The following is a 14682-nucleotide window of genomic DNA, read 5'->3' on the forward strand; positions in this document are numbered from 1 at the left end:
TGGAATCTAGCAGTCATAGTGCGGCTGATCGCGAGTTTCCAGATAATCAGTGATTTTGCCACAGGTTTTGAAATGACTACGGCCACTCCAGCTTTTTGTCGGGTTTCATGGCCGCTGAAGCTTAAAGTATTTCCACCGCTGAGCAGTTGCTTTCCATTTTCCGGCCATTGCACTTCCGAGAGGGCCATGCTATGTAGCTGATTGCAGGTCATCTCCTTTTCTAGCTGTTCCACCTTCGACAAACGTCCGAACTTTCCAAAATCCAATTTTTAGAGGTACTTTCTCATTCAAAAATCTTGTCTGTTGGGCGGGTGCAGGGGTCGTCGTAGAAAAGCGAATTCCGTGAATTTTCTTGAATGTTTTGTTTTAGCATATTTTTTTCCAGGGGCAAATTGCTAAACCGCCGCAAAACTCTCCTCCTTTATCCAGGCTTGAGACTGGCTGTAATTACTTACAGACGGAGTTAATTATAGGCATTGAAAATTATTCTATTATTCTAGTTTAAACAGGTGCAACATGCTTAGCTTTTCACTTATAAATTGCCGGTGGAGGGTTATCATGGAAGTGTCAATGGCCCCATTTCTTTTTCCAATACTGCAGCTTTCAATTCACTGTGCTATCCTGGTTTTATCGATTTGCAACATTCCCACCAAAAGACTATCTCTACTAAAATGCATGTGCGAAGAGTGGGACGTTTGCATAATTTGGAGCCCTCGCATCTGCGACTGTGTTGGTCATGTCCCTCTTGTAAGGAGACTTCGGACACTTCAGCTATTTTGAACGAAATAGCTATCTCAATAGCTATCTATGGCATGGGTGAGGGTATGCAGCGGGAAAAAGGGTGCATTAGGGGGGATGTCTGACATAAAATCAGATATGACCTTTAAGTTAGGGCACTAGAACATCCAATTTCCAATCAGTGGAGTTCTATCAGAAGTTTTTAAGAGCATCCGTTTTGAACAAATTAGCCAGGGAAATAAACAATACACTGTTATTATTTAGTTATTATGTTATTACGTTCTCATAATATTATTATTTAGTAACAAAAAGGTAAGTTCAAGTTCAAGTTCAAGTTCCATTTATTTCCATAAATAACAATAACAAAAACAATATCCCAAAGGGCTCAATGGCCCGTTATTTGGGAAACGACACAGAATAAATGACTAATATTAAAACTTGGCATAAACAATACTAAACAGTTTTTAACTTATAAATCTATAAGGAAAAGAAGTCAACTCACCGACAGTCCACACGAAACAGCGACCCTCCTATCACCCGACAATAAAAAAATAAATCAAAAATGAAAAATTCTCTACATCATCGAGGATCCAACGCCAACAAAAAAACAATACAACAACTATAAACTAATTAATATTTATCTTTAATAAGAAACTTTTCATCTGTCTTTTAAAGGAGCCAAGTGTTTGTGACTGACGAATCTCAGCAGGAACCAAGTTCCAAGCACGTCCCACAGTCACGACCAGACCAAAGTCTGAACGAACCGAGGGAGTAGCCGGAATCATAACATCCTCCCTGTTTCGAACTGCGTAAAAATTTACTTCCCCTACTGGCTTAAGTAGTCCAGAAAAACAAAATGGGAGATCTCCGTGGAAGAATTGATATGCCAACGAAGCTAGAGATATAACATAAATATCTCTAATCTTAAGGAGATTAACAGGAGAGTGAGTAGTCGACTGGAGAACTGTTACCGCTTTCTCATGAAGAATATGAACAGGAGCAAGTACAGAAGAAAATGTAGACATCCACACAGACGAACAGTAACATATATAAGGGAAAATGAGAGAGAAATATAAAAGACGGAGTATAGGAAAAGGAAATAAACGCTTTAGTTTACGGATGATTTCAAGTCCACGGGAAATTTTCACTCTTATTACTTGAACGTGCAACTTAAACGATAAATTTTCATCCAAAAGAACTCCCAGGAATCGCACATATCGATCTGGGGGGCGACTTATGGAGCCTCTTGGTGTAGGAAGCTCAGTAATTGTGGGGCAGCTCCCACCTGTACGGGAAAAAATAAGAAGGTACGATTTTTTTACATTTAAAGCTAGTTGATTTATGTCAAACCAATTGAGTATCTTTTCAGTCATTGCTTGAAGCTTTAGAATAAGGGATGACTCATCCGGAGCTGCAGCACCTAGAGTAGTGTCATCTGCAAATGATACCAGTTCTTCTCGACTATCAGATGTGGACGCCGACATAGTCTGAGAGTAACATTTGTGACACAATCCACAGCAGACATTGGGAATTGGGGTGTTTAGAAGTCGGTAGAGGTCGTTCACATATATCAGGAATAGGGTTGGCCCAAGAATAGAACCTTGGGGTACTCCGTATTCAATTGGAACTTCCTTGTCTGTATCTTCCATGGCAATAGATCTGTCAGTAAGGTATGAAGAGAGCCAAGACAATGCTTCCCCACGCACACCATGATGAGAAAGTTTACCAATGAGAATCTTGTGTGTAAGGCTGTCAAAAGCTTTCTTTACATCGAGAAAAATGGCTGCAGGAATAAGATTAGAGTCTAAAGATTGTCGTATAAACTGAAGAAGTTTATTACAAGCATGTTCTGTAGAGTACTTTGCGCGAAACCCAAACTGATGCTTATGGAAAAAAGATTTAGCTTCAAGAAACCTTACCAGACGTTTGAGCATTGGCCTTTCAAATATCTTAGAGAACACTGACAAAAGAGAGATCGGCCTATAATTCCCAGGATCCTCACGGTCACCTCCTTTAAACAGAGCTATCACACGCGACAATTTAAGACGTTGAGGAAATACTCCTTGTTGAAATGACCTATTAATCAAATGGCAAAGTGGGGTTATAATCGATGGAAGGATATGTTTAATTACTTTAGCAGAAATTTTGTCAAAACCTGTTGAAGAATTCTTTAAGGACAAAACAATATTTGTAATTTCCTGCACTGTAACGTCCTCAAGAGCCATTGATTTCAAGCACGGGGGGCCTAGGAACTGCTTCCAAGTCTGAGACACCGAGCAGTGAGAAACACTATTAGCAGTTGATTTCCCTATCTCCGCGAAGAATTTGTTCATATGATGTCTTACTTGGCCTTTTTCTGTGATAAGTTGATCGTCTACCATAAGAGACTTAGGGAGACCTTCTAGTTTTTTCGATGGCCGACTAAATTCCTTAATTACGTCCCACGTCTTCTTTATATTTCTACCGCAATCATCAAATCTCTTAGTATAATACACTGTTTTTGTTCTCCGAATAATTGATTTCAGCATATTACGGTACAACTTAAATGCTTCTAATTTAGCATCACTTGGTCTGTTTTTGTACTCTTTCCAAAGGTTCTGCTTTCTATTTATTGACTTGAGGACTCCCGGTGTTAGCCAGGGAGCTATGGGTGTTGATCTTCTTGATCGAGGATTCCTTAAAGGAGCTTTTAGACAATAAGCCGCGAATTTTTCCTTAACAGTGTCATAAAACTGGCCAAATATATCGTTATAATTGCCCAAATTAATATTTTCTGGTAATGAAAAGTCCCATGAAGATGAACTCAGATCTTCTTTCAGTTTATCCAGCTCCACTGGTGAGCAACATAATCTCGGTGTATCTTGGGGGACTAATCTTTGTGGATTTTGGAGGATTGGAAACAAGGCTGCAACTGGCAAATGGTCGGAAGTATCAGAAAGCAGTACTTCGTTCTTAATGGAGTGTAGTGATGAAAAAATATTGTCAATTAATGTTGCTGTCTGGTTAGAAATCCTTGTCGGTATGTTTATACAAGGAGCTAATCCATACGAAATTAGTAAAGACAAAAGATCAGAAGCCTGTCTAGATGTCGGATCCGCAAGGTCGAGGTTAAAGGCGCCCATTAATACAACTTCGGATTTTTCAGAAAAAACTTTTCCAAGAACATCTTCTAATGTTTCCATAAATTGGGTTATGGACCCACTTGGAGAACGATATACTTCGCCTATTATTATCCTTTCCTTAGCGTTGATTGGGACGTCTATAAAAAGTGACTCAAATACCTTTTCATTATTTGTACATAAATCCTGTCTTAGTACAGCATGAAAATTATTTCGGATGTAAAATCCGAGTCCACCTTTTTGGGCCGTCTTGCGGTTAAGAAATATCGACATATAACCGGGAATATCCAAAAGCACCTGATTTTTTTCGCTCAAAAATGTTTCACATAGACCGATAATTGCAGGGCACGAATTCCTACATAATAATTGAATATCATCAAACGAGCAATTTAGGCCCTGAACGTTTAGATGCACAACCGGGAGTGCATCAACCCACCGAGCTCCGGAGTCCCAAAATCTCAGCTCCTCCACAAACACACTATCAATAATATTCTCAAAATTTTCATAAAAATTCATATTGGGGGCTTTACCACCCGGATTATTTATAATTTCATTAAAATTAACTCTCCCACATTCATAATCATTTAATTTCCCTAGTGTTATGTTAGCGTTAATCCCCAATAGAGAATTAGTGTCAACCATAATTACTTACCCATGCAGGTGACAGAGAGCCATGCTGTAGTCGCGTGAACACCAGTGACGTCAACCTCTTAATCCGAATTAAAAAGGCTATGACATGAACTTGATTATTTTGCTCTGAAACAAAAAAAAAATAACAAGTAAAATAGCACAGGAAGGTGTAAATACTGAGGGTAGAGAAACACAAATAAAAGGGAAAAATACAAAAAGACAAATAACATTAACGAACAGCACATTTTTTGAAGATATAATATATTGAGCGGAAGCGAGCACTCACTAATAATCATGCGTCAGAATCGAAATCAGAATTGACCGAGGGGAAAACTAGGGTAAGTGGGTCGTAGCATGCGTCATCAACCTTGATCCAGTTAGAACTAGAAGTCTTTTTAGATTCTAGCCACAACCTAGTCCCCTTTGAACCACTTTGGTATGAGACACTTTATCGGAGGCAACTTTACAATTTCTTAAATTATAACCCGTACTCAAAAGTTCTTTCCGACGTTTAGCCAGCTCGAATGGAAGGTCAATACTGACGCTTTTCCCTGTATTTCTTAGATTACCAACACAAGCCATAATATTGTCCTTATGTCGAAGATTTAGAACAGATACAAGAATAGGGTCCGATGCCGGATGTGACTTTTGTTCCCTGGGACTTTTAGCCTTGCTTCTAAGTCTATATATGGCCGTGAACTTAATATCCCTGTAGTTCCGTACCGACATTTCTGACAAAAAATCATTAACGGTTTCTTCAATATTTTCATTTTCTTTGTTAGGAATTCCATGGATAAGAAGATTCTTGCGTTTAACATACAATTCAGTTCTTAAAACCTGATTTTTAACTGCCACAAGAGCAGATTTCAAGCCAGTGTTCTCTTGTTTCAACGCTGCATTCTCCGTACGAAGATTTTCTACCTGTTGTTTTAAGTTGTCCATACGTTCATCAAAATACTTTTTCGTGAGAGACATCGCTAATTATATTGTATCGGTAATTAATATATCGCTAAATATACAGTACGCTCGCTTCTTTCCTCAACTCATCAAAATGACATTTCAAGAAAACTTACGAGCGTGGGCCCCTTTCTTCTAAAATCCAAATATAAGGGGCCCCAGAATCAACAGTGCAATAATTGAAATAAAACAGGATATCACAGTTGAGAACTATCACGAAGTAAAAATTATGTCTTGCCTTAACGAGCGCTAGTTTCATTCCTTTCATTCCATTCCTCTTTCATTCCCACCAGATTAATGAGCAGGGCTAAGGGTACGAGGCATATGTAGATTTACATATTAATTCCCTCTTTTGTGTGAATGAAAAGAATAAATTTTCTCCCTATCCCCGTCTCTCCCCTCTGTTAGATTTGTCCATCCAATCATACGGGTTGACACATCATTTTGTGATTCTAGTTCAAGGCGCCTCAACATACCTAATTTTTTGCTAAAAACCTGGTGCGGGAAGCACGCGTGTTTAGATGGTTTACAGGTGTATTTTCTTCTGAAATAACGCAGATTGACAATGTTCACTTTATTTCGTTTAAAAAAAAAATGCGCAAAATTCATTTATTTCTGCTAAAAAGCTGGTGATAAAAGTGGGGCTTTCGGAATTAACTCTATAAATTAAAGTTCACTGTATGTTTACAATTTAAACAAGATGCTACCTGTCTACCTTCCTGCTAGAAAAATCTACAATTGGGGAGGACTTAGTACAGCTTATACTTGGCTCCTCATTTTTGTATCGATTCGAACTTTGTTTTTTTCTTGGCACCCATGTCTTATAGTCACCACACTCAAGAAGTGAAGTTAGGTTTCCTAATGAAATATACCTAAATGTGATGAAAATATAGTGCTTTAGTAACAAAATTATGGAAACTACAAAAGGGAATTATGAAAAATTAGGCCGCCTAGAACTCATTATATTAAATGGTATTTAAATGGTTTCTAACCTAACCTAACGTAACTAAAATACCAACTCTATATATAAAATATTTAATTAAAATATATCTACATTGAGACCCCGGCGCCGCGCTGATAAGAAAAGACCGACGGTGGTGGGGCCAAAAGTAGCAGTGGCGGTGCTCCACCGGCACGCCACCTATGATTTTTCGCGCCACCCCCGGTGAGATGTTGGCGGCGCACCGCCAGCACGATCAATTTTGACCGCTAACATTAATGTTTTCATCAGTCTTTTTCAAATCCCAGCTTGAATTTACTAAAGATTCGGGCCTATTCATGAGTTAAAAACTTCGCAAGTCGCTGACTGGATGGTGGTCTTCTTCATTATTCATCAAGAGAAGTAGAAATCTCGTAGAAACGACATGGCTGTGGCGTCTCAGAACCCTTGCATAATAGTTAAAATAATAGATAATAGAGTCGCCGTGGCATTTAATGATTCCCTTTTAATTAGATTCCAAGGAATATAATTAAAAGGGAGCACACATAAAAGCAAAATTAGGCCAGTAGACTATGAGAAATCTAAAAACACCCATGACAATGAAAACGTCCCAATGAGGGGGGGGGCCTTGGGTCTATCAAAATATTTCTATGGTTTCCCAGGGAATTTGATATCATTTTCTTCCGTCGCCGCTTTAAATGAAAAAAATAATTAGCTTTTTGGGCATCCCTGCTTTCAATAAAAAAAGTTGAGGTATTATAATTTTTTTATGATAATATACAAATAACATACAATTTTTTTTATAAGTCAAATTTTTGAGGTCATTTCCGTTTCAATTTTCAATTCCCCGGCCTTGTAATATTCTATAGCTAAATTTTGTCTCAATAGAAGTTTTTTTTTTGGGGGGGGGAAGGGGAGCCAAAATTTTTCAGAAAGAAGATTGTATTTCTTTAATATATCAGATGTTCAATAGTTGAGTATTAAACATTAAGAAAATGTAACTAAAAATAGCAAAAGAAAACAAAATTCTAGAAACTTACGATTTTCAGCTGTCGCAATAATCTGTTGGCTATCAGTTTCAAAATCCAACTGAACTTATAGCAGCTGAGAAACTGCATTCGAAATGGTTTAATCTCATCAAACAGTTCGTGGTAAAGAACTGTAAGTAAGGAGCGACTTGGCTCAATAGTAACCAAAACTCTAAAAACTATACCAACTTTTATACCAATAGATACATCAAAAGAATCAGATTTTTATGCTAATTTCAAATATATAAATTTCATCAAGTTTAGTGTTACCAATCAAAAGTTACGAGCCTGAGAATATTTGCATTATTTTAATAAAAGGGAGAAAACCCTCCCTAAAAGTCATAAGGTCTTAATAAAAATCACACCATAAGATTCAACGGATCAGATAACTATGTTGTAGAGAAGCTCCTATGTACAAAAATGTGGAATTTTATATTTTTTTCTGCCAGAAGAACAATCACGGATGTGTGTTTATTTGTTTTTTGTTCTTCCGAGGAGTGACCGTATTGATCCAGTGGTCCTAAAATATCGTGAGAGGGCTCATTAGAACGGATATCAAAAGTTCTAGTGCCCTTTTTAAGTGGCCAATTAATTGAAGGGCAACTAGGTTCTTCCCACGCTCATTTTTTCCCGAAGCCAAGGGATTGAAATTTTGAGATAGCTATTTTGTTCAGCATAGTCAAAAAATCTAATAACTGTGTCCTTAGGTGTAAAATGACCCGTCACAGTGACTGGGAGAAGGGCTGCAAGTTGTGAACTTTGCCCATTGTTTACATATAGTATTTGTATTTGGAAGTATACAACCATTTTCTTTGGGGGGGGGGGAGGGTTGTGCATGGGGTAGATTTCTAATTAGAAAATATTTCTTTGATAGGGAAATTTATGATGGAGGAATATTCTAGGGGAAATGCTACACTGGGGGGTTTTGACAGAATTACTATACAAAACTCTTTTTAATCGTCTTACATTCTCTTTGCCAAATTTTTTGTATGGAGATGTTCCGGGGGAACTATCCGGGGGCTTTTTCCCGCGCGTTTTGTTTTCTTAGAAATAATTTCCACGGAAAGGGGCATTTCTGGAGTGATCGAGAAACTGATTAGAGATTAAAGTCTTATTCCAATGAAAAAATTCTAAGGAGAATTTTTCAGGGTGAATCTTGCACAAGCCATTTTACAGAGAGGGCGGGGGTATTCTCAGCGAGGAAGGAACTGTTTGGTGGGGATTTGACGGAGGGGGGGGGTGCACTTTACGTTGGATGGAATATCCACGGAGGAGTTTTCCTTGAGGGGGAGGGGTATATTTCATAAAGGGTGAGCCAGATTTACCGGCATTATTTGAAAAACGAACAGATATTATTCCATATATGAAGGGTTGTCCCCTTCTCAATACCTTATTCTTTACGCTAAAATTTTGTTTACGCTAAAATTGTTTACTAAAATTGAAACACAGGAGCTGTTTAATTAGAATAGGAAGCTTTTTTAAAGTGCTAACCGCTTTAGCGTAAAGAGCAAGGTATTGAGGAGGGGGTGACCCTTCATATCCGGCATAAATCTTCCAAAATTAATATGCAAATTGTGTTTTAATTTTTTATGCACAGTGAGCCAAAATCATGCATTAGTTGAAAAACGTTCAGAAAAAAAAACAAGTTTTTTTTAAACTGAAAGTAAGGAGCGACATTAAAACTTATAACGAACAGCAATTATTCCGTGTATGAAAGGGGCTGTCCCCTCCTCAAAACTTCGCTCCTTAGGCTAAAGTTTGGCTCTTTTTCACTACTATACTTTTAAAAAAATAAAAAACTTTAGTGTAAAGAGCGAGGCGCTGAGGAGGGGATAGCCCGTTTCATATACGGAATAATTGCTGTTCGTTTTAAGTTCTTATGTCGCTCTTTACTTTTGGTTAACAATTTTTTTTTATTTAATTTCATAAAGACGATACTTTTGTCAACATATGAAGAACCGTGTACGTATATTGCAACTGTATCTGTCTGGTTTATATGCAAAGTAACACAAGAAACGAAAATTAACGAACAAGATAGTAGTGAAGAATAATGGTTTACTAAGTAATATTTGGCAGGGATAGTTACTAGTGATAAATCACTCGGGGTGGAACCGTAATTGGTTGATTTTCGGAGATTCGGGAAACTAATCTTTTTTTCGGGGTGAAACATAGAATTTCGGGGTAATCCCCGAAAATCCGGAGATAGTGCAAGCCTGGTTGATTTCTAATCAGGAAAATCGAAATACTTAACCACACGAGAGAAGAAAAGCTCTGACATTGCGGTTGACGCAATAAAGGATTGCCGCAAAATTTATTCAAAGTCATCCAGACGACGCAACCTCTGCCAGCGGTGGAGCGCGTGCGGTGCACTGGTGGCGTTGCGACACTTCGGTGGCGGTCAACTGGGCCTCTCGTTGGTGGCGTTCGGTCGATACGCCGGCGTGGCGTTGGGGTCTACCTACATTGTAGTTTATCTCTCTCACGCTAAGCTGATTATCACCGAGCATATAACTGAAATACAGAAAGAAACCAGTTCTACTCAGACCAAGAGCTTGGGTGTGGTGGCTATAAGACAAAAGTACCGTTTTTTACCAATCTGGGACTTGCTAGTTTCTACCACACATTACGACTTAGCTTATTTTTTTTTACATTGTATCCCTCCTTCGTGTGAATAAGAAAATAAACTTCTTGTTAACTTTAGTATCTCCTCTCCGTGTATCAATACAATTGCCGACAGGAAAAAAGACGCTAGTTATACCATCACCTTTTTTTATCAAGGTTTATGAAACAGAGACCAGCACCACCGGTTTGGGCTATTGATTTTAGTGTGGTTTCTTTACTTTTGTGCTATTCTTCCAAGTAAATTTTTATTCTTTTAAGTAAATATATTTATTTTATTAATTTTAAATGGTTTCTGCTAAGGTATCGGTTCAGTTACCAGCTTAAGAGAAGAAACTAAAACCTAATTTTTAACGTTTAGTATTGTGCTGTGTTATTGAATAACACTATCTCAATTTTTTTTTCCAATTTTTGTTTTAGTTAAGTTGAATTTAGATAAGCAAGCTGAACAAAATTTGAACTTAAACACCCCTCCCAACCGCTATTTCAAGTGTGTCCACGAGCACGAGAATAATATACATTTGTACAAATTCTTTACTTCTTCTGTGTGGATAAAAAGGAAAAGGTACTCGTGTATTATGCCAAACACACTCACGAACTGAAGTCAAGTTAATCATAATGAGATATACCAAAAAATGATGAAAATATAATACTTTAGTTTATATAATAATATAATTTGGGCTCTATATTGCCACATTAGGGGATGGGGTGGGGGTAAAGTAACCTAACCATACCTCCTCCCCCCACTAATGTGCAAATATATAGCCTAAATTATACAAGTGAAATGCATTCTGTCACCCGTCATTTTTTTTGTACCCATGATCCGGTTCTTTGCTATGAAACTTCTCAATTGTGTTTGATATAATACATAAGTACCAAGGAAAATTTTTGTTGAATTTTGGTTCTTTTTTTCTTCTCTTAAGGCTTTATCTCTTCTTTCATTTATCTTATTTATTTTCCATTTGCGAAATTACTTACTGCAAAGATTAGTAAAGCCTGAGTAGAGCAAAGTTTTAAATTTAAAGTCCCTCCCCTTTGTAACCCAATTTATTAGTGTACCCATAATTATAAGCGCAATATAAATATATCCCTTGTTTTTCGTCTTCTAAGCACATATAAGATAAGTGTCATCAATTTTAGTGGCTTCTCTTAATGTATCAATCCAATGATACAATGAGCTGTTTAGCTTTATCGTCGATTTACATTGAAAGTTTTTTCTTCGTTCACTTTTTGCTGTGATTGAGTTAGGACAAAACAAAGCTAATACAAAGAAAGTTAAGCAAAATTTTAACTTTAACGTGCCTACAACTTCCAACAGGTATGGCAATAGGTGTGTTAATAAAATACAATTGTACCTTTCTTTTCTCTAATGTCTGAATAAAGAAAAGAAACAAAGTCTTAGTAATTTTGTGTTCTTTTTCTGTATCTCTGAGTACAAGTTTGTTTTCTTTTTTTCACTAATTTCTTCTTTTTCTCCTATGCTGAGAATTTGCAGCAAAGATAGGTCAAAACCTGATCTGGACAAAGTTTTAAATTTCAACACCCCTTTACTTCTCAAGAAAATTCCTCAGTGTGTTCGTGGGTACGAAAACAACGTAAGTATACACTCCAAGTGTATAATTATTTTCTCTTCTAAGGGAATAGAAAATAAATTGTTGTTAATTTCAGTGGCTCCTCTTAGTGTATCTATCCAACTACCAGCAGAAGAAAAGACCCTATCATCCAATTCTTACCATGAAGCGTTGTGCTCAGTCATCGGCTCCCATCCGACAGTTAATGTGACTTGGTTTCTTGGAGAACGGCATTTAGTGGCATCCAACGAGTCTGTAAGTATGATATAAAATACTTAAAAGACTATAACCTAGGATGAATATCTATCGAAGATAGGGAAATGACAGCAAAGAAGCCGTTAATAGATTTTTGCTCTCCTCAATCCTATCAGTGACGAGCCATTCAAAACTTAGAGACAAAATTTGAAATTCTTATGCGGAATTTATGGGTTACCAGCTTTGGATGATTAAATTATAAAAAAGAACTACTTTTTATAAAAACTTTTTATAGAACTACTAATTATAAAAAGAACTACTTTCCCAATCTACTTGCTAAATACCAAACTATAGATGGAAATCCTAAATTATAAAGTACGTGACGCGTGGTTTACTGTAAATTTACTATACAATAAGTAAAAAAAAAAAAAAAAATAAGATAAATAGAAGCATAAAACAAAATTCTTTGATGAATACAATCAACCTAAAGTAACATGTTGTGTATTAAAACACTATGATGGTGCATGGTTGTCTTTGGCATCAAGAAGATGACTAAAACAGTAGCATTAATTAACGAAAAATTAGGAAGAAGGGAGGGGGATAAAATTTATTTTTCAATTTCTTAGGATTTGTTCTTTTTCAATTTTTCAATGAAATTACTAAAAAGGATATTTTTCATTAAAAATAACCCAAAAACTAAAAATTTCAGAATCTAGGGGGGTGGGAAGCAAAAGTATAGCAGACACATGCCCCTCCTCCCAGTTGACGGCACTGGAGTAAGTCAATAAATAAGAAATAAATTAAATTTATTAAAGCATAAAATAAAAACTATTTAATCAATTTAACCAATCTAAGAGCTTCTGGTATTTTGTCAAATTAAACAGCAGGCTGATGCAAGGTTATGTTTATTTCTTGTAAAATATGACTTTTTGTGCCATGTTTAATATTAAAATTTGTGATGGCTTTATATGCAGTTTTATACCTTTAAGACGCTGGATTTAAGATCATACCTACATAAATCGCTTTTGTATACTTAAAGTTATAGTTTTGTGTTTCGTCTCATTTTTTGGGAGAGATTCAGCTGAAAAACCTAAGATTTGAACGCCCTTGGCTCAGAAAAAGATTTACAAAATTGAAACACAAATTTGGAAAAAAAATCAGACACATTTTCTTAGGATTTTTGCTTGGGTTATTTTTAAGGACGAAAAATAAATGCCCCTCGGTTTGTGGCTGAGAACAATGGTTATGGCCCCCGTCCTATCTGAACGTTAGTCAATAAAAAAACATGAAAAATACACTTGTAATTTTAGCTGTAGTGAATCTGTCTGCACCTCTAGTGTCCCTCTAAACTAGGTCCTGGTTCAAATATGCGAATGTCTGGCATTGCACAGGAATTTATTCTGGGAGACAGTGAGTAAAATTTCTTCGAATTACAAAAAAAAAACTATTTTTTGCCTAATTAGTCAGAAATTTCAAGGAAACAGTAAAATTCAGATTTTCTCCAAGTATAGGGCCGGGGACCCTACTTAATGCTTCCCTTCTCCTCAGATAAGGGAAGATTAGAACTTAAAGCCATACAATTTTAAGCTAGGATTTACGTAGATTAGTAGCTACCTCTTAAAACGAATTTACGTAAAAAAACATCAGCCAGGAAAATTCCCATTTCAAGGATTAATTAAAAAAAACTTTACCCACCAAATAAAATTTTAAAAAAAGAGTTAAGAACTCCATTAAACCAAAAAAAAAAAAAAAAAAAAAAAAAAATAGAATCAAATAATCTACCAAGCATACAACTACCGCAAATGAGTATCAATAAACAAATGAAACCCAAAACAAATAGAAATTAAAATAAATAAGAGTCAAATTCCAAACGAGCATAAATTAATATGAGTAGGGTTCTAAGCCCCTTTGCTTTCTAAAAGCCAGAATATAATTTGTACTTACTGCCCTTACCCTGAGCTCTGTTGGGGGGGGGGGGGGGTGTCATCCTCAAAGACCCAATTTCCAGAACTTTCAAATACGTTAAAAAATTGGCTATCTCAAAATTATGATTGGATGTGATTGGGGAAATATTGTGTGTAAGAGGGGGGTTAATTGCGCTCCAATCACTTTCTACTATTAACAAGGGGATTAGCCCTTTCAATTTCCAATTAAATGAGCCCTTTTTGAAGTTTCTACGTCAGCCCTTTCTATATAAAACCTTATATGCCCCCAGGGCATAGCTTACAACCCTTGTCCTGAGGGGTTTGAGGGGTTCGTCATGCTCAAAAACATAACATCCAGAACTTTTAACTACGTTGAACAAAATGGTTATCTCAAAATTTTGTTTGCATGTGTTTGGGGAAAATATGGGCGTGAGAGGGGGGTTAGTTGCCCTCCAATCACTTTTACTATTAAAAAGGGCACTAGACCTTTCAATTTCGAGTCGAATGAACCATTTTTGAAGTTTTTATGACAACGCTTTGTATAAAACCTTGTATGGCCCCAGGGCATGACTTAAAACCCTTGCCCTGAGGGCTCTGAGGGCAGTTATCATCCTCAAAGACCTTATTCCAAGAATGTTCAACTACGTTGAACAAATGGCTATCTCAAAATTTTGTTTGCATGCGTTTGGGAAAATAGTTGGCGTGAGAGGAGGGTCAGTTGCCGTCCAATTACTTTCAATTTTTAAACAGGGCACTAGCCCTTTCAATTTCCAATTGAATGAACTCTTTTTGAAGTTTCTACGAAAACACTATCCATAAAAACCTTATATGCCCCCAGAGCATAACTTACAACCCTCGCCCTTAGGGCTGGGGGGAAGGGGGTTGAGATCCTCAAAAACCTAATTTCTACACCTTTAAACTATTTTGAACAAAATGGTTATCTCAAAGTTTTGGTGGGAT

The 14682-nt window shown here is 36.7% G+C and overlaps 1 protein-coding gene across 1 annotated transcript in view; it reads left to right on the plus strand.

Annotated features, from left to right (window-relative positions):
* Positions 1-11872, plus strand: part of LOC148949258 (uncharacterized) — a 52265-nt gene extending 40393 nt beyond the window's left edge. Inside the window, exon 5 of the mRNA XM_089092662.1 lies at positions 11700-11872. Within this exon, the coding sequence (XP_088948788.1) occupies positions 11700-11872 (173 nt within the window). The remainder of the gene's footprint in view (positions 1-11699) is intronic.
* Positions 11873-14682: the final 2810 nt, after the last annotated feature.

Source organism: Artemia sp. Qi Xiang Cuo, chromosome 8 (genome assembly GCF_049724085.1).
Source record: "Artemia sp. Qi Xiang Cuo chromosome 8, ASM4972408v1, whole genome shotgun sequence".
NCBI classification, from domain to species: Eukaryota; Metazoa; Arthropoda; class Branchiopoda; order Anostraca; family Artemiidae; genus Artemia; species Artemia sp. Qi Xiang Cuo.